At 42.0% G+C, this 19,920-nt stretch overlaps 3 protein-coding genes and 1 pseudogene across 3 annotated transcripts; 2 read left to right on the forward strand and 2 right to left on the reverse strand.

The window, feature by feature from the left end:
* Nucleotides 1-408: 408 nt before the first annotated feature.
* On the reverse strand, nt 409-4,544 carry LOC118425934 (annotated as a pseudogene).
* Nucleotides 4,545-8,047: 3,503 nt separating this feature from the next.
* Nucleotides 8,048-8,689, forward strand: LOC118426176 (BTB/POZ domain-containing protein KCTD6-like). Its single transcript, XM_035835438.1, has one exon. The coding sequence runs from the start codon at nt 8,048-8,050 to the stop codon at nt 8,687-8,689; it is 642 nt and encodes a 213-aa protein (XP_035691331.1).
* A 1,753-nt stretch (nt 8,690-10,442) lies between these two features.
* LOC118425639 (caprin-2-like) lies at nt 10,443-13,506 on the forward strand. The gene is made up of 4 exons (XM_035834614.1): nt 10,443-10,659; nt 11,042-11,542; nt 12,151-12,335; nt 12,825-13,506. Exons 1-4 carry the CDS (start codon nt 10,521-10,523, stop codon nt 12,927-12,929), a joined length of 930 nt encoding a protein of 309 aa, XP_035690507.1. The 5' UTR covers nt 10,443-10,520; the 3' UTR covers nt 12,930-13,506.
* A 1,486-nt stretch (nt 13,507-14,992) lies between these two features.
* LOC118425638 (IQ calmodulin-binding motif-containing protein 1-like) lies at nt 14,993-19,795 on the reverse strand. The gene is made up of 6 exons (XM_035834613.1): nt 19,409-19,795; nt 18,924-19,031; nt 17,406-18,443; nt 16,746-17,035; nt 15,941-16,042; nt 14,993-15,462 (listed from the first exon to the last, which is right to left on the reverse strand). Exons 1-6 carry the CDS (start codon nt 19,490-19,492, stop codon nt 15,312-15,314), a joined length of 1,773 nt encoding a protein of 590 aa, XP_035690506.1. The 5' UTR covers nt 19,493-19,795; the 3' UTR covers nt 14,993-15,311.
* Nucleotides 19,796-19,920: the final 125 nt, after the last annotated feature.

Raw genomic sequence — 19,920 nt, forward strand, 5'->3', positions numbered from 1 at the left:
TACGAATACCCGTTCTGCCGCCTTACAGCTAGGACCACTTTCGTTTTCATTGACTCTCACTGTTGTTTAATCCTTTGTCTGTTTCAAAACTGTATAGACTAGGTGGGAATTACTTATAAGCGAAGGACTCTGAACCAGAATACTGATAGAAAATAGCTGGTTATTACTGGCGATTTTAAACTTTGCATCATGACTGCAGGTGTGGAAAAAAATAAACTTTACAAGGAGTCGGTTGAAAATATGGGGTAAGTCCCAATCTAACTTGGTGTTGTTTACTTAAAGTTTAATTTTTTCCACAATGTCATTTACCAACACAGATGAATTTTCATGCTAGGACTGCAGGTGTGCATCAGGAACATACAATTCACATCCGTGCCATCGTATGATCAAGAAAGAAGGATAGAGACATTTCGCTTATGAATACATTTATTCTACGATATTGAACGCAACAACGATGGATGTCACCCCCCTCAGCTGAATGCACGAAGGCCGAGGAAAGATCCATCCCCCTCTGAAAGAACCCCCCACAAAGTGGTTTGTGATTCCTTCGTCATAGAGTTGTCGGGTCCATAGACTAACAGGAGAAACAATGCACAGTATACATGTCGTTACACTAATACACTACTAAAATACGTTGCAAACGTAAAACGTCATTACGGGGACAGTTATCGACTTCAAGGAACATTTGACTCCTCCTGACGTCACAAATCTCGACGATCAGTGCGTGTCAAGAGAGTGTTTCAGGTTGAAAAAAAGCTTTTGAGTACGCCATGTTTATGACGAATCTGTTTTAGTGCAGTATAAAGTGGTTAATTTTGTTCGATTGTTATAAGAGATCGAGGTTATTCAACTCAAACTGTTCGGCACTTTGGCCGTAATTGTGAGGAAAGTGTTGAAGATATCATGAAGTAGGAATAGTTTAGAGCCAGGAGAGGAAGCCACTGTTGCGTGAGCTCCTGGCCCCGGAGGTGTCGTCCCTGTTCGTGTCGTTCCAGTTCTTGATAAAATCATCGATGACGGTCTCCAGGTCCCCTGGTGTGACGTATGACGAAAACCTGCACATGCACAGTGAAAAGTCATTGATATTAAGAATACAGACTCTTTGCTAATCTTCTTTAAATTTCTTGAAGTTTTTCAGAAGACACCTGTCAAATAACAATGATACATTCCTTGAATAAAGTCATTTAAAGATGGATGGCCAAACATTGCTCCTAATTCCGCTTGATGCCGATGTGATTATTCATTTTTTAAAGGAAAAACACGTGACTCTTGATACCTGAACTGCTTACTTAAGCATATTTATACCAATAGCCTACTCTTTGACGTCATGATTATTGCAATTTGAATCCAGGTGACCATGTTGGAGTACAGCATGTTGACATGTGTGGCAGACGTACAATATACTCCAACATGGCGCAAATGACATGAAAAAAGCCTGTATATATCATGATATGATTCTAGATATGGCGGTGTCACACCACTCACTCCGCGTACTGTGTTCCCTTGTTAGGATACCGATAACGTTCCTTGACAGGTCCTTTACCTCTTAACAGCTTTTCCTGCAGGGTCGACTAGAAACTTCTCGAAGTTCCAACGGATGTCGGTGTTTTTGATAGGATCCCAGTACAGCCTGTGCTTGCTGACAAAAACGTCATAGATGGCAGGGCAGCAGCTCTGGTGACGTAATAGAATTCGGTGTTGAAAATTAATGACGTGATAGAATTCGGTGTTGAAAATTGATGACGTGATAGAATTCGATGTTGAAGGTGACACAACAAAGCTGTTGTTGTTTTTGTGTGCAAAAAAAAATGGAATTTACGTGTAAGGAATATATGGACATCTCCAATAAATTGTTGACTGCAGGACAAAGTGCAAACGAGTAGAAAGGCCCAATAAAAATTTCCAACTTCTTGTGATCAAGTGACATGCCAAAAATGCAAATGCATACTAAAGGAAGACTAACTAGTCATACTATGACTAGTCATGAAATTGGGAGAGAGTGGAGATTAAACATTAGCTAGTATGTTGACTCCTCCCAGACCTTACATTGGGTGTTTTTCATGCACCACCCCCCCCACACCCCCAGAAACCCACCTTCATATAGGTGTAGAAGGCCTGCTCGTTCGCCCCGTTACAGTCTGCCTTCTGGAACATCGGGAAGTTTGGGACGTAGCCGTTCCCTGGATTGACGTGCCTGTCGTGAAGGTAATAATTGACATGTGTAACAACACCATGTCATGTCTAGATATTACGGTATAGAAACGGGAAATACCATTGAAGTAACGCTACCTAGTCTTTACCTACATAGTGACTTGGATCGCGTGCTGTTCCCTAGCCGGCTATATTCCTCTGGCCGGCTTACTCCTCTATTTGTTCCATTTCTACGATTTTCCTGCGACCCGGAGTCTGGTAGAGACTAGACGCTTCCGACAAAAGATGTAATTAAGTCCCAAGTTAACCTTGACCTCCATCTTTTCAAGTGCTCAACACTTGTCAAATATCATCGCAATTCATCCATTGCTTCTCAATGTATGCTGGCCGAAGTAGGTAGAAAACAGAATGAGAACTCTAGGCATCTCTGAACACAATGAATGATTGCCTTTATTATACGTTAGTACAGGCAAACAAATGTAAAGTGTTCTTAATAAAGTACACAGAGCAATAGATCTTTTCATAATAACCTGACGCATGGGTTTTAAAACTACTCTTTAAATACGTTCGGCTTTTTCTCGTCTCTTTGACATTTTAACAAAGAATGGTCAAAATGCAGAAGAAAAATGAATTTTTCATAGATACAAAATTCAAGATTTTAAACTTTGTTATGATATGATCAAAACGAATAGCTCTATCGTTACCGTACAAACTACAATAAAGTGGGCCTCGTCTTCTACCTTATTAAAGTTGCAGAATAGATTTGACAGTAAACTCTAAAATGAAGTTTAATATCAATCTTTGACAGTCACTTTATTTTTGGAATTATTTCGTTGAACCAGCCTACTGTAGTCTGACTACCTATATACACGTATGTAGCTATCGCGGTCACCAGGCTTTGCATGAATACAGTGTTTATTGTTGTTCTTTTGCAAACGATATGTCTGGTGCTTTGAAAGGTTCACTTTAAGTCCAGACTTTTCCCATCATTCCAAACGGGGGGTGGGGGGATGGGGTGCTGTGCAGATCGCAACATGGTACGACATGAATTATGGGGTCTTATCAACATATGTGTTTACTTGCGATGTTTATGACCCAATTCTTTCCAAAAGGTGTCGTTTTTCATTGTGACATAACGTAAGAGGTCAACCTTGAATTCTTCAACTTTGGATCCAATCCAAATGAGCTATGGCTTGGCCGTGAAACTTTTACAAAGTACAGCATACAGACAATGCCGCTAGTTTGCGAGACCCACTGTGAGTTGGGCTAGTCTCACAGCCAACCAGCTGTCAAACTACGGCCTACTGCATATATGGGATCGGAGATATGTTAACGTTCTTCTAACGATAGATGAATTATTTCAAAATTTTGAATGAAAAAAACCACACATGTATTCTCATCTGGGACTGTAGAAAGACTAAACAGCAGGAGTAGATTTGTATAAGTCGTCTCGAAAGTTAATAATTAGTCAACTGGCGACTGTTCTAACGATCGCGATCAAACACCATCGGTCATTTTGGAGACTCCCAAAGTCGCTTGCTGTACTACAAAAAAAAGGGATCGAGAAATGGTACATATATCAAAATAAACTGGGTTTTGAGCAAAACTTAGAGCGTACTGGCCTAATGAGAAGCATTGCTGATGTTAAGGTCCTTCTGGTCAACTCGGTTTCCTGAAAAGCTGTTCAACAGACTCTCGTTAAATCCAACTTCGTTTGTCCAAACAAAAGTTCGCGTTAAAACAAATATGGAAGGGGTACAGAACCACATGTTTACCTGTCTAAATCTATTAGGAAACACAATGCTGCACATCATTCAAATTCACACTGCTAATGTAATACACAGTAACCATGACTCTTCGTGCGTCAAAGGATTGTGTTTTTATCGGGAACTTGGAACCGACCAAACAAGGCAAAGGTCTGAAGAAAAGCAAACAAAGATAACGCCTATTACATAATTCTGTACTCACTTGACACAGTCTAAGATCTTGCTGTTCGGTGCAGGCTCTTGTAAACCGAAGTTGTTGGTGGGGAAACCCAGGATTTCAAAACGGTGACCGTTGTCGGTCACCATCTTGTCTCTTAGTGCATTCAGGCCGGGGTACTGCTCGTTGAACCCTCAGAAGGTGGCCACATTGACCACCAGCAGGGTTGTACCGCTGTACTCGGCGAAACTGACGTTACGGGACCCATCCAGAAGCATGGCGTGATGGTTGTGGAAGGACCCGTGCTGGGGGGTACAGGTACACTCTTCTGTTACCTTCTGGGCTAAGCCGGGGCCCAGAAAGCCCAGACAGAGCAGGGAGGCCAGAAGGCCCGAGGAGAGCGCCATCCTAGCACCCGCTCACTCCCCTGTAAGTGGACGCTATGTGGGTGTGTTCCAATCCAAGGCTGAAAGGTTCACACATGCGCAGTAAGCGTACATGATGTAGCAAAAATCATGTTGACCCAATTGCTTTGGGGTCTGGATACGTGACCTTGTAGTATGATTGACCTCTGGGCGGGACAGAGTTCAGGCCACCTTTGACCAGTAGTTTGTCATGTCACAAGTCTGCACAGCCACATGTATGAAACAGGACAAACACTACAGATCGCAATTTGACGTTTGGAGCTTTGAAAGTGGCAGTTGATAGGAAAATACACAGAAGAAAGTTGTTTAATGTAAATAAATGTTAAAGTACAAAATCCACCGCAGCGGGGGAGCTAATGCGTATGATCTGTGTATCCTCACCAAATTAAAGATTGTACCAACTTGCCCACTCAGTTGCATCCGTTAAGATCCACATTTGAAAACAAAACAAAACAAGATCACATCAATAAAGGCAGTAATCGTTTATACAAATGTATTGGCCAAATAAGCCATTTTATGCGTTTCTTATCCTCGTACATCAAAGACCATCTCCACCAAAACTCACCACTTTGAAGTTTGTCAAGAAAAAATGATTTTGGCTTGCCTCCCATCAAGGGCTGATCACTGCGCCTGCTCCAAGTGACGTCAGCTCCGATGTCGAGGTCACGTGGATACAGTGACTGATAAGCTGTGCGGGACACTGTGCGGGTCCGAGTTTTAAGTGGCTGTTCCATCTGACTTGCGCGGTTTGTAAAACCAGGTAATGTCAAATTGTTCAAGGCTTTACACCAATCATAATTTGTGAAATTCTTTGACTTCTCTGTCTAACTTTGACCAATAGTACGGGGGCACCTTATGTTATGTCAGTAAATTTTGTTGGTCCTAACAAATTAAGTTGTGAAATAGATGCAGAATATACATTCACCCGAAAGTGTAAAGATTACCGAAACTGACAAAGTTTCAGTTGCAAAGTCCACCGCGCTGTTGCGTTTAATGACTTATATACATTGTTTTATTGCTTTTAGGTTCTAAATTTGTTCAAGCAAATACACCGATGAAAGGAAAGATGAGTAGTAACGATATCGTGCATCTAATCGTCGGCGGTCACATCTACACCACGACCAGATCCACTCTCGCCCGCTACGGTCCGTCCGAATTAAGCACCATGGTGCCCCAAGCACCTTTGAGAGGCCGAGGGAGGGCACAAGGAAGCTCTGCCGCCTTGCGGGACGACCAGAGGCGTTACTTTATAGATCGGGACGGGACGGTCTTCAGACACGTGCTGAACTTCCTCCGCATCGGCGAGCTGGTCCTGCCTGACGAATTCAGAGAGTACGATCTGCTGGAGAAGGAGGCTGAGTACTACGGATCCAGGAGCTGATCGAAGCTCTCCGGAAAAAGTTGGGCAAGCAAGACGAGCATTACGGTTATGATGACTGGGATTAGTTGAACTTTACTTCCAATCCAAATTTCAATATCCAAGTTTGCCATTGGACCTTATACCTAGCCGCTAGCTTGCTTGGTGATCAGTATTTGTTGTATCTAAATCGACGTCTTTTATGCGTTTCCATATACTTAAATTTCCCGGGGTCGGTATGTTTAAAAAATGTCTGGCTTGGTATGTTTAAAAATGCCTGGTTTTAAAAGGATGTAGACAAAATTCTTCGCAAATTTACCATATACTTGAGATTCATTCAGGGCATCTAGATCTGAAACAGATAACTACACTCATCAGCCGTTGCGTTAGATATACATACACATACATGATTATAACAGTTGACGCTAGCATAAAAGAAGATAAAATGGGGACTTGATAAAAAGATATAAGGAAAAGAATCTTTAAACATAAAGGCCATCGTAGCTACGTGACAGTCCTGCTTTGAAAGTTCGAATTGAAGGATAGCAATTTAGTTCTCAACGATGAGAACTGCTATGCTAAGTGAGACTGTATTTATGAAAGACATCATAACTTATAAATTGGATATATATATGAAAGCGTAGCATAGCTGATAATACTATGATATTCGTACATATATATTGTGTAATTAATCGTTTGACGTTATGAGAAATTACCTAACGAATGTTGTTTGTTCTTGCGAGAATTCGATATGCTTTCCAATGGCAAGGAAGCTAACATCCAGGTTTCTCATCTCCTTCTAGCATATGTTTAATATATTAACGTTATATATTGTCAATAATTTTGGTATTCTGGTATGCCTAGGGATCAGAAGATAGTAATGAAAATATATGTGTATGCTTTTATGAACAACAATGCACATAATGTACCATTAAGGTAGGTTCCTCTTGAAACGACTTTGACATACAACTATACTTTTTTTTTACCAAATGACCGTCTGACCTAGCCTGATTAAATCTCGCTTATAGCAGCCCGCCAAACATCCGCCGGCCCTCCGCGGGAGGGGCCAGTTACAGCCCTGGACAGCGGAGTTTGTGTTACACAGACTACGTCTGACCGAATGACCGTACCCTGAGCACGACGTCATCACGTAGCTTTACTTCCTCTACTTAAGCGCTATGGTTTAGACATCAGTTATCTTGGAGAGGCCGAACGTGAGGAGCAACATTTCTGTTTTCAAACGTATTCATCTTCCTGTTTCAGGTATTGTCTAATTTTTATGTTACTGGGTGATTTTTACTAAATTTGCTTTCCTAACTTGGGCACGAAAATTGCTCAAAATTATGGTGGTGACACTGCCGTAGTTTGGTTGTTGTTTATAAAGGCACGTCTAAAAAGAGCAATTCAGGTCTGGTCCCATGTTATAACCGTAGCGTTAATTTTCCTATTGTATTGCCGTTTGAAATACGGTAAATTTAGCGCTTAACATACTGACTTTGGCAACGTTTTACTGTGAAAACTGGCATACAGACAGCTAGTAAAAGACAGGTCTCGTACACATGTTTACCGCGAAGTCAAAGAAAGGTTACACTCTAACGTTTAACAAGTGCGCTTATGGTCTCAGAACACAGTTTTTCGCCTATGGGGATTTACATGGTTAAGGACCCCAAAGTAAGGTGGTTCGACGACTCAAAACCTATAGTAGGGTGCAGATACAATTTACAAGAATTTAGTATGTTGAAGCCGAGGGTACAACCTACAAAATATCTGAAAATGAGCATAGATTTGCCTGCTCGTTTTTCTATAAAAGACACTTTGATTTGACCCCCAGCGGAGGTCATGGAACTGCAGGCGACGACCAGGAAGTGCCGGTAACAGTATCAATGCGCAAATTCCCGCCGGCCGAAGAAGCAACGTAATCCAATTTATACAGTGTCAACAACGATATATTCCTCTACCATTCACCACAGTTTCCACCTCGCTGTTGTGCACGGAAGAATAACTACGGCCTTTCAATGCAAGTACAGCGGTGCACTATTTTAAGGACGGGGGTCGCGGAGAAATACTGTGTTCTGAGACCTTATAAGTTATATGGCAGTTCAAAGTCCAACACGCCTGCCACCTCTCGTGACTTATTGAAGTCTTTTTACTTCCAGATTACAGGGTCGTTCAAATTAAATACTGACGAAAAATGAGTAGCTCTGATTCCGTTGTGAGTCTTAACGTCGGCGGTCACATCTACACAACCGCCCGATCCACCCTGACCCGTTTCCGAGACTCCGTGTTGGGCGCCATGTTTGGCAGAGACTTTGACGCCTTGCGCGACGACCAGGGGAGGTACTTCATCGATCGGAACGGCAGGCTGTTCGAACATGTGCTCAACTTCCTCCGTACAACCCAGCTAGTCCTTCCTGAAGACTTCAAAGAACTCCCTCTGCTCGAGATTGAAGCAGACTTCTACCAGATCCAGCCGCTCATTGAAGCACTGAAAAGCTACAAGGCCAGTATTAACCAACCCTGTGCTCAGGACTTTGTGTCATTTTCTGTTCGACATTCGGGGGGAGATTCGGGTGCACCCTATGTATTTGTAGGTGCTAATACTCAAGAAGTTGAGGATACAGTGAACAACATGGTACAGACCCTTGGAAGCCAAATGTTTCAAAAATATTTCGCAAGTCGTAAATGTTTACCGTATGAAACGTACGTGGCCACGCTGCTCGGAAAGCTCCATGAGATGGGATTTACTGTTCAGAGTTTTGTAGCCAGTAGCGGCGTGCCGACATGGGTCATGGTGCGAACAAGACCCAGGAACTCTGAGACAAAAGAACCTTAAGACGCACTTCAAAATGTCATAATTTACATGATTTTATTACTTTGTGGTGATTTCAAAATAAGATAATGCCGTAAAGATGATGTAAACAACTTAAACCGATTGAGCATTGACTTATAAGCATTTGAGCAAGTGGAATTAGAACTACTGGGTTACATCTGTAGCTGGCTCCGTAATGTCCAACTCCGATTTAAGCATGATAACAAGTTTGTTCTGTCGGTACTGTCGCGACTACTTTTACTTTGTCGAGAATGACCGATATCTATACCATGTGGCTTCTGCAATTAACTAATAAACTTAAGCTGGATATATGTAATGACTCAATTTGTCGTCGGACGTCCATGTACATGTACTTATGGACCGGAGAGTGCCGTATATATTTGTTTAAAAGGGGTGGGTGTACCCTGGAACCAGACTGATACCCAGGGGCGACAGGCGGTTTCTTCGGCGACTCAACACAGTCTGCCCGCCAATCTAATTTAGCGCTTGGAAGAGGTACAGCCCGATGGAGTTTTGCCGGCCCCTGGTCAGAGAAAACCTCCTACGGGCTAAACTCCCCGCTGCGCTAATTTTAGACCGGCGAGCAAACTGCCTTGGGCTGCCGAAAAAAAACGACTGGCTGCCCGGTCGGTCTGGCACCCTGGGTAGCAAAGGTGAGATAAAGAAAATCGGTCACCCAAGACCCGGGGAAAACGAAACGGAAAAATAAAATAATTGCGACCGAGGTATATATTTCACACAAGCACAATTTGGACTTCTCCAGTTCTTGGTCATACCTACTCTTGCTCTTAGCATCTGCGTGAATAATCATTTATGACGATGATGATGATTTAGTGAGGATTATCATCAAGGACAAGCAGGGGTTGCACAGGCTGTTGGGGAACAGTCACTGTCCTAATTATAAAGGCATAAATATCATTGGGTATTTATTGTTCCGGTATGTTCTAAAGCCTTGAGGCATCTTACACACCATGTGACGATCTCGAGTTAGTCCCGGAAACTAGTAGTAAGCTAGCAATGACATGTCGTTTATCAAGTATGTTAGTGACACTACTAGCGTGCGCGCAATAATTTTCGCCTGTTCTAAAAAAACTGCATGGCCACATGTACCCCAATAGTCAATCAGAATAATGAAATACAGTCAAACTTTTTCGACCACTCAAGGGACTGATAAAAATGGTGAGGGTAAACAGTTGGCCACTATAAACAATATTCGTCATGCTTGACTTCTTGTCACAATGATGACCAATACAGGTGGTCCTTATTCAAAGGCCGTCCGGAAAACAGGTTGAACTGTAATACTTTCTGATAGCATGCTCTGAATAGCGAAAAGAAATCATGTTCTTTTTCGACACTGCCTGATTGTACAATTAATCATTGAGCAATCTCGTTAACTTTCTCTCAAATACTATAATTGGATAACACCAAAAGGTGACATCAATCTTTCTGAAGGAAAGGTGATTACAATGTGCCTTGAAGTAATAAGACACTATCTAAGACACTAATTACACGTCTATAAATCCATATTCATGGAAGGGTTCAGGTTGTATCTAACCAACGGAAAAATAAAGAACGTTCAAGTCACATTCCTCTATCAAATAGATCTGTCAACAATATCTTTTCTCTAACAATTACGCCTAAGGCAGATCCTAAAGTCTTGTGACCATCTCGTGATCTCCTTGTGACCGACATACACAATTTACATGTCTACTTGCATAAAAAATACTTACCTGTGATAACATCACCTATAAATACGAAGTTGTCTTTCTTCTTCAATCAGATCAAAGAACTCTGTTTGAAGTTGTGTCCACCTTTTTCTTCACGGTGTGAAATCATGGAGTTCCTACCGAAAAGTTTACGTGTTCTAGTTGTTGTTGTGTTGGTTGGGCTGTTAGGGTTGCCGCACGCCAGGTGTGCTGTTTTACAAAGACACCGAAGCCTTGGCAACGAAGACAATACCCTCTATTACGACGGTGAGTGTGAAGAAATATATTCCCAGCTTTTTTCATGAAAAATTCCTCTTCGTTTCCTCTGTATACATCCACTACATTAATCCTCATACGTGATAATCCCAATGATGAGCGTTATCTTTATATGATTATCAATTGTATTTTAGACGCAGAGTTTTCTAACTAGTGATTATAAGACCCCGAAAGTAAATGCTTGAATCTAAATTTTGCAGATTTGTCCTAGCGCTTCACATACATGTATTGCGATAGTTTGAAATACAAAATACGATACGTGTCTTTCTAGCTATCTCTGTCATCGGGTAAAACCAAGGACGTAAAACTTTGCTAACCAACTCGTAGCTGTAGAATGACAATTTATTCACTTTGTCTTTTCTGTTGCGTGTAGATGGAAAGGCAAACAAAATCCGTGAAGAAGCAAATCCCGTTTACCTCCCGGATCCGGAGATCGAGGAAGCTACTCTATCGCCAGAGGAACAAACGACAGTGGCGGTTCCCACTACGGTAAAAACGACCACGGCGGAGGCCCCACCCACAACCACCACCACGACCCAGCAAGCCAACGCAACCACCACCACCGCTGCTACAAGCAACACCACCGCAAACGCAAACACCACCACTGCTGCTACAAGCAACACTACCGCGAACGCTACCACCACCGCTGCTGCAAGCAACATCACCACCACTGCCCAACCAACGACGCCCACCCCGCGACCACCGGTACCGCCCCCGCCCCCGAAGCCGGCCGCTCGGGTAGCCTTCTCCGTCGCACGGCTCACGCCTTTCGGGCCCAGGAGGAGGGACACCGTCCCGCCATTTGAACACATGTTCAGTAACGCGGGGGGAGCGTTTTGCATGCATACCAGCATCTTCACTGCACCTGTAGCAGGTAAGACATAATTATGTTACTGAGCCGACTACTTATACTAGTACTGTAGATCATATGATACTGTTGAATTATTTTCGCTTTACAAGGAACTGAAAGAAATATTTCAAGTATTTGTTATATGTCTAGGATTTCCTATAATTTGCTCTCCGAAAGAGTGTTTTAGATGTGTAACTATTCTAGAGAATTCTACATGTAGTGAAAAGTACATGTCATCGGGACATGCAATACCAGGGCCGGGGCGCACGTAGAAAAATCAAGGAAAAGTATTAAACAATGTGCAAAGTGTTAAACTTTCAACCAATAACAAATAGACAACCATACACGTAAATCTATTCACGAACTATGATAAGGTTTTTGGACAGGGTAATGGTCTTATAGCCTTTTTAAGGCAGTTGGGGTAGTGGATTGCTGATCCACGTAAGTTGGGCACAGCACTGGAGGGCGGAGCCCATCAATCTCCTCCCACCACGTGCACCTTTTTACCTCCCCAGCCGAGGTCAGGCATGCATGTACACCTGTATGGACTGGATTGAGGAAAGTCGTGTTGCTCTAAGTAAGAGGTTTCAGAAATATCTTACAACCCCCATAACTTGTGTGTACATTTATAGGGACGTATCAGTTCTCGTGGAGCGGCCAGAAGCGGTCGGAGTTGAAGATGTACCTCGGGTTGTACAAGAACGGTGAGGAGATGGCTGGAGTGTACGAGGCGGACATAGACCCGGACAGGTTCCCTAACCTGAACCCGCACACCGCCTCCAACACAGTCATCATGCATCTGTACGAGAAAGATGAGGTTTGTCAAGAAAATACGATTTTTGACCTGTTTCTTTCATTTTTTTGTAAACTTCAGAAACTGTTCTACTCCTACGAGGACGAAAGCTATAACATTCCAATATACATGTATTTCGATACAGGCCAATCGCTTCTATAAAATGTCGATATTAGTGATTTCCATTTTAAACTATAGATAGATTTTGGTTTCAGATTGCACTACGAATGTGTTGGCAAGACGGAAATAATTCTTCATTGCTAAGCTTTCTATACCTCCAAACTGTATACGGTGTCCTCTCTCGCAGTAATACTTTAGTGGTAATTTGCACGAGCCCGTTGGCTACCTAAGCTTCTACCATGCTTCTACAGAGGCGGTGACCAAGTCTCCATCCAGTGGTTATAGGGAAGCGTGAGATATTATTCAAACAAAGATAATTTCTCCATGTGCTAGCTAGATTTGTCAATTCTGGGTTCGCATGCGTGATTTGCTAATTTTGCAATTTCCCCCCAGGTGACAGTGGTGATAGCAGAGGGGGCACAAACTTACAGCACGGAGTTCGGCAAATACACCAGCTTCTCTGGCTTTCTGCTCTTCCCAGACGACCCAGAAGTCTAGACGTCTTCTGACTACTGAAATTCTTGGCCAAAAAATAGTAATACGCCGTCTTGTTTATGGTCGATATTTTTTGCCAGAAAATGAAAATGGAGGAATTTTCCCTGCTTAAACGTAATGTGCATGTACATATTATTACTTAGCTTAGTCACTTATGTGGTATAAGACGCTGCACTGGTGGATGCACGAAATGGCGCTTAGTCACGTAATGAGACATATGTAGTCTACATTTTGATTGGCAACAACTTCAGGCGATTTTTGAGGCCTGCTGTGCATATTTGCATATCTATGTCTATTAATGCCGCTAATAACGTAATGAGACATACTTAGGCATCGTTTTGATTGATAGCACTCTCCGATAATTTGTGGCCCATTGCGCACATGTAATGTCTGCCTAGTTTTCAAACGAATTCGCGCACATGTAATGTCTGCCCAGTTTTCAAACGAATTCGACAGTCGCACATGTTTCAAGACGTTTTCATCACAGGCAACTTTAAGGTGTTTGTAATGTCAGAATTGCGATACACGTATATATTGGGGACTGACGGTCTACTTCCTATAAATAAAGATGTTGTTTGTACAGACTGGTTTCTTTGTATCTGTTCAATCGTGTGGCATCTATGGTTTATTGCTAGAGGGCCCCATTAGGCTGTTCAACCCGTGTGTCTATAAAATGCAGTACAAACAGGTGCAGACGGTAATTAAGATCTATTTACAGGCCTCGGTATACTTTTTTTTCTGTTGCAATATTTGAACAACTCCGTCATGGTCAGCAAAATTAATATGCCTCAAAACAAGGACAGAATGAACTAGTTTGCTAGTGAATGGCTAAAAGCAATACTTGATTTTTGTTTTGTTCACTTACGCTTTTTACATTTTTGTATATTTGTTTTAAAGGGGAGGTTGATATAAAGAAAATCGTTCAACCAAGACCTTGGGAAAACGAAGTGGAGAAGTAGAACAAAAAGACCTGTGACCGAGGTATATACTTCACACAAGCACAGCTTGAATTTCACCAGCTTTTCTATACCTATATGCATATGTATCCCTTAATATATGCTTTAATCATAGAGTGATAACTGACTGAACGAAACGGACAAGCAGGGGTTACACTTATAAATAAATGGTGCTCGGGAACCGTTGCCAAATAGGCATAAACATCATAAGATATCTATTGGTCCCGTACCTTCTACTGCCTTGAGGCATCTTACACACCATGTGACGGTCTCGAGTTAGTCCCGGAAACTAGCTGTAAGCTAGCAATGACATGTCGTTTATCAAATAATACGGTAATACGGTACGATTTTGTAAGTAGACATACTTAACCTACATTTTGATTGGCAACTTCAGGCGATTTTTGAGGCCTTCTGTGCATATTTATATGTACTGATGGCAGTAATCACGTAATTGTTTGATTGACAGATGTTTCAGATACTAGCAATTTGTAGCCCATTTTGCACATGTAATATCTGGTCACTTTTTAAACGAATTCTACAGTCATACATGTTTCAAGATCTTTTTATCACATGTAACTTTAAGGTGGTTGTAAACTGAGAATTGCGATAAACAGGGTCTACCTAAACACCTCAACCAACCTCAAACGACTCTAATATGCAGTGTAAATGTATCCAGAGTGCTATACAAGGTTGTTGCCCATGTACTCTTTGTATTAGAGTCATCTGAGGTTGTTTGAGATCGTTTTAGGTGTTTAGGCAGACCGGGATAAATGTATACCTTTAGGGACTGGGGGGTTACTTTCTATGTATAAAGCTGCTGTTTGTTAAGACTGGTTTCTTTGTACCTGTTCAATTGTGCGGCACCAAGGTTTATTGCTGGGGGGCCCCATTTCTTCCAGCAATGTGTCTATAAATGTAGTACAAACAGGTGCAGAGGGACCTAATATGTATTTACAGGCCTCAGCAAAGATTTCTTTCTGAAAATTTGAGAAATTTCATAAAAGTAAATACCAAAGAATTTAGTCCCAGCATTGTCTTCTTGAGTAACTATGTAATAGTTTCCAGGTTTTTGCATTTGCTTGTTTATATATATATATATATATATATATATATATATATATATATATATATATATATATATATATATATATATATACATTTGTGTGTATATATCATGTTGCCAAACTATTGTCCATAATGCCTAGCCTGCAAAATTGCAAGTTGTCCAAAACTTTACCCTGCAAAATATCAGACAGACTGTTGACTGGCAAAAAAAGATTACTAACTGACAATACAGCGTGCATTCATCATGAAATTCGAAACAATATCACACAATGCAGAACCTGTTCTTGTTATTGACATTTAAAAACATTGTGAGAATGGATATGACTTTGAAACACATTTTAAGAACTGCATTCCACTTTCTATTCTAAAAGTGGTAGGCACTGTTTTCTTCCAAGTCGTCTCGAAGGCTGCCATCTTGAAACTCATCTCCCAACTTCTGGTACCACTGTAGGTTCATGGCCCGCATGTGTTCAGCGTGGGAGTGTCGGGCTTTGGCTGCTACAGGGACTGACTTGCTATAATAAAGAAAGCAAAACACAACTTTCTGTTAACTAACTAGAAACTTTGTATGATAAACCTAAGGTTAATATTGAAACTGCCAAGGGTAGATAATCAGCAGCAATACAGATTGTACCACCACGTTGATATATAAAACCCAAAATAGAAGTGGTCTTTCACAAAGATATAAAAGTGAATGCTATGTATTCAATACAATTTCTTCTGCATGTACCATAAATTTGAGAAATTGCACACTTAGCTATTTCATCTTTTTATTATACGGTAAATCTTAAAATGTTCATGGTGGTTTTATTTTACAGTTGTTGCGGCTACCTCTCTACTGTCAAAATTACTACAAAAATAAGCTTTTCCAAATTACTACTGTTTAAGCTGCAAACTTCAAACATGGTAGAATTATTCTTTCCCCTACGAAATAAAACTCCCAGGAAGTTTCAGTCCAATTTGTGATAGTATATTCTTGTAGTGACTACACACCTTGAGAACAGTAGGATGTCTTCCTCAGTGGCATCCCCAAGTTTGGGTGCAGCTATCATCATCTCAGCATCCGTATCCAGGGCTGCCAACAGTACTCTTCTCCTTTAGATGTTGATAAGGAAAGAAGGATTAGATTAACTTTTGTACTGTTATTACCTGTATCTGTATCTGTATCTGTATCTGTATCTGTATCTAGAGATCCGGTATACCTGCCCACCAGCTTGTGAAGTAGGTACATGAGTATAATGTTTTAAGGTGGTGGCTGTGTATGTGTGCTTGAGGGTATGTGTGTGAGTGTGTGTGTACACTGTACATGAATGCATGTCAACAAGGATTTGACCTAGTTTCAATTGTGGTTAGATATGGTATGTGTGTTGGTCTTGCAATCCTAAAGATGCCCTTTGTGGGCCTCTCTGTTCAAAGTGTAGTACTTATAAGTCCTCTTTTACTTGATTATACTAAAATTTTTGATAACATGGCCAAGAATTGTTCAAACAATATGAAAGGCTTTGTACCTTTGAATTTGTTAACTGTAAATGCAAAAACGTTTGCGGTAGTTTTATGTTCACAGAACTTAAAACCGCCGCGAACATTTTTCCATTATAGTAAATGACTGCATTCTATGGCACTACCGCAAACTTAAACCCCCCGCGAACACTCCATTTTCCCGCTACCGCAAAAGTAAATCCCAACAAACTTAAATGCATTTACAATACTTAATAAAGTCTGTATTTTGTCTAAAAAATGGCATAGTACATAGCCAGAAATGTTGAAACCACGAGTAACATTATTCATTTCTACCAACCGTTGGTCTGCTTTCAGTGATTTTGCTCTCCTCATCATGTAAGATGCGAGCACGGAATGCGCATTTTCGTGTTGCTCCTTCAACTTTTCCCGCGAGATGCCGTGTACCGCGTGCCTCTCCCGGTACTCCCGTATCTTTCCCTGCAGCTCTACTCTACGCTCGTCGCTCAGCTGCTGTGAGAACATGAATGACTCGTCCAGTTTCGCCCGCCGCCGTCTCTCCAGCCACAGACGCACCTGTCGCTGGATCAAGGATGCCGCACGGTACTGGACTCTGCTGTCTTTCTCTGTCTACAGAATTTGAGTTAGGATGTACAAAACGTTCACTTTTTTTTAACTAAGACTAACATTATAATATCACAGCAAGAATGACAAGTGAAATGAAAAATAAAATGTTGATAAAATAGTATCAAATAAGCTAAAGCATAAACAATTTCATTTCTGTATTTGTAGAATATATCTTTGTTGATTCCTGAATCTATCTGGTTTGCAGTTGAACATGTCCTTTGATTATTTGTTTTCAATGCCATTTTCTGTATGCAGACTTTGATTTTGTAAAGTGGTAACAAGAATGACCTACAATACGGAAAAAGCACCCTAGCAAAAAGGTGGTTGCAACTTAGTAACTTACAGGCCATTTAAAGAAGAAGAACATCTTTACCTGGAAGTTTTTGCGAGATTTGTGCCCTCTCCAGACCTTCTGTATCTTGATGGCGGCACTTTTCTGCTGCTGGTTGATATGTTTGTTGACCTGCGGGGCAGGCAGTGACTCCATCAGGTACAGCTCCTTCCTCCTGGCCTCTCGGAGAGCGCGCTGACGACGGACGCGCAGCTGGTGCTTCAGCTCGGCCTGCTGCTTCAGGGCTGCCTGCTCCTGTTCCTTGTTTGCTCGCTTCTTCCTGAAACTCCTCTGCAGTGTCGACAGTGCCTTGTTAGCTTTCTTCAGCTGCGTCCGTGTCTGATACCCCCTGTACATTGCTTGAATCTTCCTCGCGGCATCGTGCAGCTTCTGCGACTCCACTTGCTCTACGGTTCCTGCGTCAAGTACCTTAGTCAGCTCCCGAAGCTCTTTCTCAAATCCCTTCCCCGACCACTTACCCAGCAGCGGTCTCAAACCCTTAAACCTTGCACAGAGGATTTCAACTATAGCTGGATGTGCTTCCGTCATGTCTAGGATAGTCCTTGTGGCCGATCTTCCTAACGTACTGTCTGTGCTGGCAGAAAGCTTGTACACAAATTCATCCAAGAGACTGAAGAGGAATTTCTCCTCCAGGGTTCTTAAGGCGGTAGGGTTGGCATGGACGGCGTTCTGGATCAGAGACATGACGCTACGAGATGTCTCAACGTCGTCCGTTAGCAGCATCTGTAGGAGATACTGGGAGTGAAGCAGGTGGCCAATGAGAGCAGGGATGGGGCTGATGAGCCAGCTGATGGAGTCCAGGACACTACGGAAGTCCTTCAGCAGCTGAAGCTTGATCAGAGAGGATGGGTCCTCGATCTTGTCGTACCGTACCTGGATCCTACGAGACAGGATCAGGAGGTTGTCCGTGGCTGACGGCAGCGTGAGGTCGTAGAACTCGTTGGTTTCCGGAGGGTCAAGTCCGGCGCAGCAGGTGCTGAGGATTTGGGAGAGTTTGACTGCCGTGGCCCAGCCACCATGGATGGTGGAGAAATCCTGCTTCAGTACCAGCACCAGAACCTATGGATAAATAAACATCAAAGTCAGGGGAAATTAGTACTGTATCTCAAACTAAGTTTACAGGGACTTTTATCGGTAAGGGAGAAAAGATATTTGTTAGTATGTAGCAAACCAAGGGGGGCAGTGGCATGTGGAAGATTTGAAGACCAAATTTTCATCTAATAACTGAAGTTTATATACTTTGGAAGCCAGCACAAAAAAGCGAGCAGCAAAACCCTATCCCTAGAAACTATTTCTTGAATTATTAGTATTTATCTGGAAAAGCCCTGCAACTACTGTAAATGCAGAAATGTTCGCGGTGGATTAATATTTGCGGTGGCCGCTTCACCGCGAATTTAAAACCACCACGAACATTTTTCCATAACAGTAAGAGACTACAGTGCATGGTGCTACCGCGAAATTAAAACCACCGCGAAAGGTCATTTTCCCGCTACCGCGAAATTAAATCCCCGCGAACTTAAATGCATTTACAGTAGATACCTGTAGTAAGTCGTAGGTCCAGATGTCCAGACGAATCTTGCGTGCGTTGGGACTCCCAGCTGGGGCCATATCCAGGATGTCCCGCAACTCCAGCAGTAATACTGGCACCTGCAAGGGGGCAGCTCATATCACTACTGGGCAGGCTCTACTGGGATGTAGTCTTGTGACATTGTGAGTGCATGACCATGTTAGACTATCAGACTATGTGTGTGTGTGTTTGTCTATCTTTGGAACTGTTGCAAAGCAATATGGGTTACATAGTATTACGTGATGTCTGATTCCCTTGCTTCGATGAATGAAATTCTTAATCAATTTTTGCTGAAATAGACTACAATAATTTCATAATCTTATCAGAAGACAGAACTGTCAGTAGCTAGTGTCAAGAGTGATGAGTAATGAAGAAATGCAGCGAAGAAATTAGTTAGGTATCCAGGTTATTATAGGCGAAGTATAACACATTTCCGAATAAATAACACTAAAAATACCTTTTTGTCCGGTGAATCAGCAACTTCTGCCGCGAGTTTGAGGATCCTGCCGGGATCATAGTCTCCCAAAATTTCCGCCGCCATCGTTGGGTGTGAAAATATTGATACAAAGTCTTTGTAAATCGACCGCCGGCGTAGCCGCCTCCAACAAACGGGGGAGGGGGGTGGGTACAGCGACTATTTTCTAACTTTAAACCTCCTGTAAACAGTGTCTGACTACAATTACTACGATCTGGTACAAACAGTCAAACTTTGAGTATAACATTATCAAACCTTGAGGTGAAATAACCATCGAAACTTAACTGTATCGAACATTTCACAACATTTAGGCGCCATGATCGAGCTTGGTGTTACCCAGCGACAGTTAGACTAGCTCATTGGGGGAAAGGGGGTATGTATTGAAGAGAACAAACAAAATGCTCAAATTATTAATTAATAATCGTAATATAGGGCTATTGAAACATTATTTTAAAATGATCGTTATGCTTTTTAAACAGGGATGTCTTTTGTTT

Source organism: Branchiostoma floridae, chromosome 11 (assembly GCF_000003815.2).
Source record: "Branchiostoma floridae strain S238N-H82 chromosome 11, Bfl_VNyyK, whole genome shotgun sequence".
In the NCBI taxonomy this organism is placed as follows: domain Eukaryota; kingdom Metazoa; phylum Chordata; class Leptocardii; order Amphioxiformes; family Branchiostomatidae; genus Branchiostoma; species Branchiostoma floridae.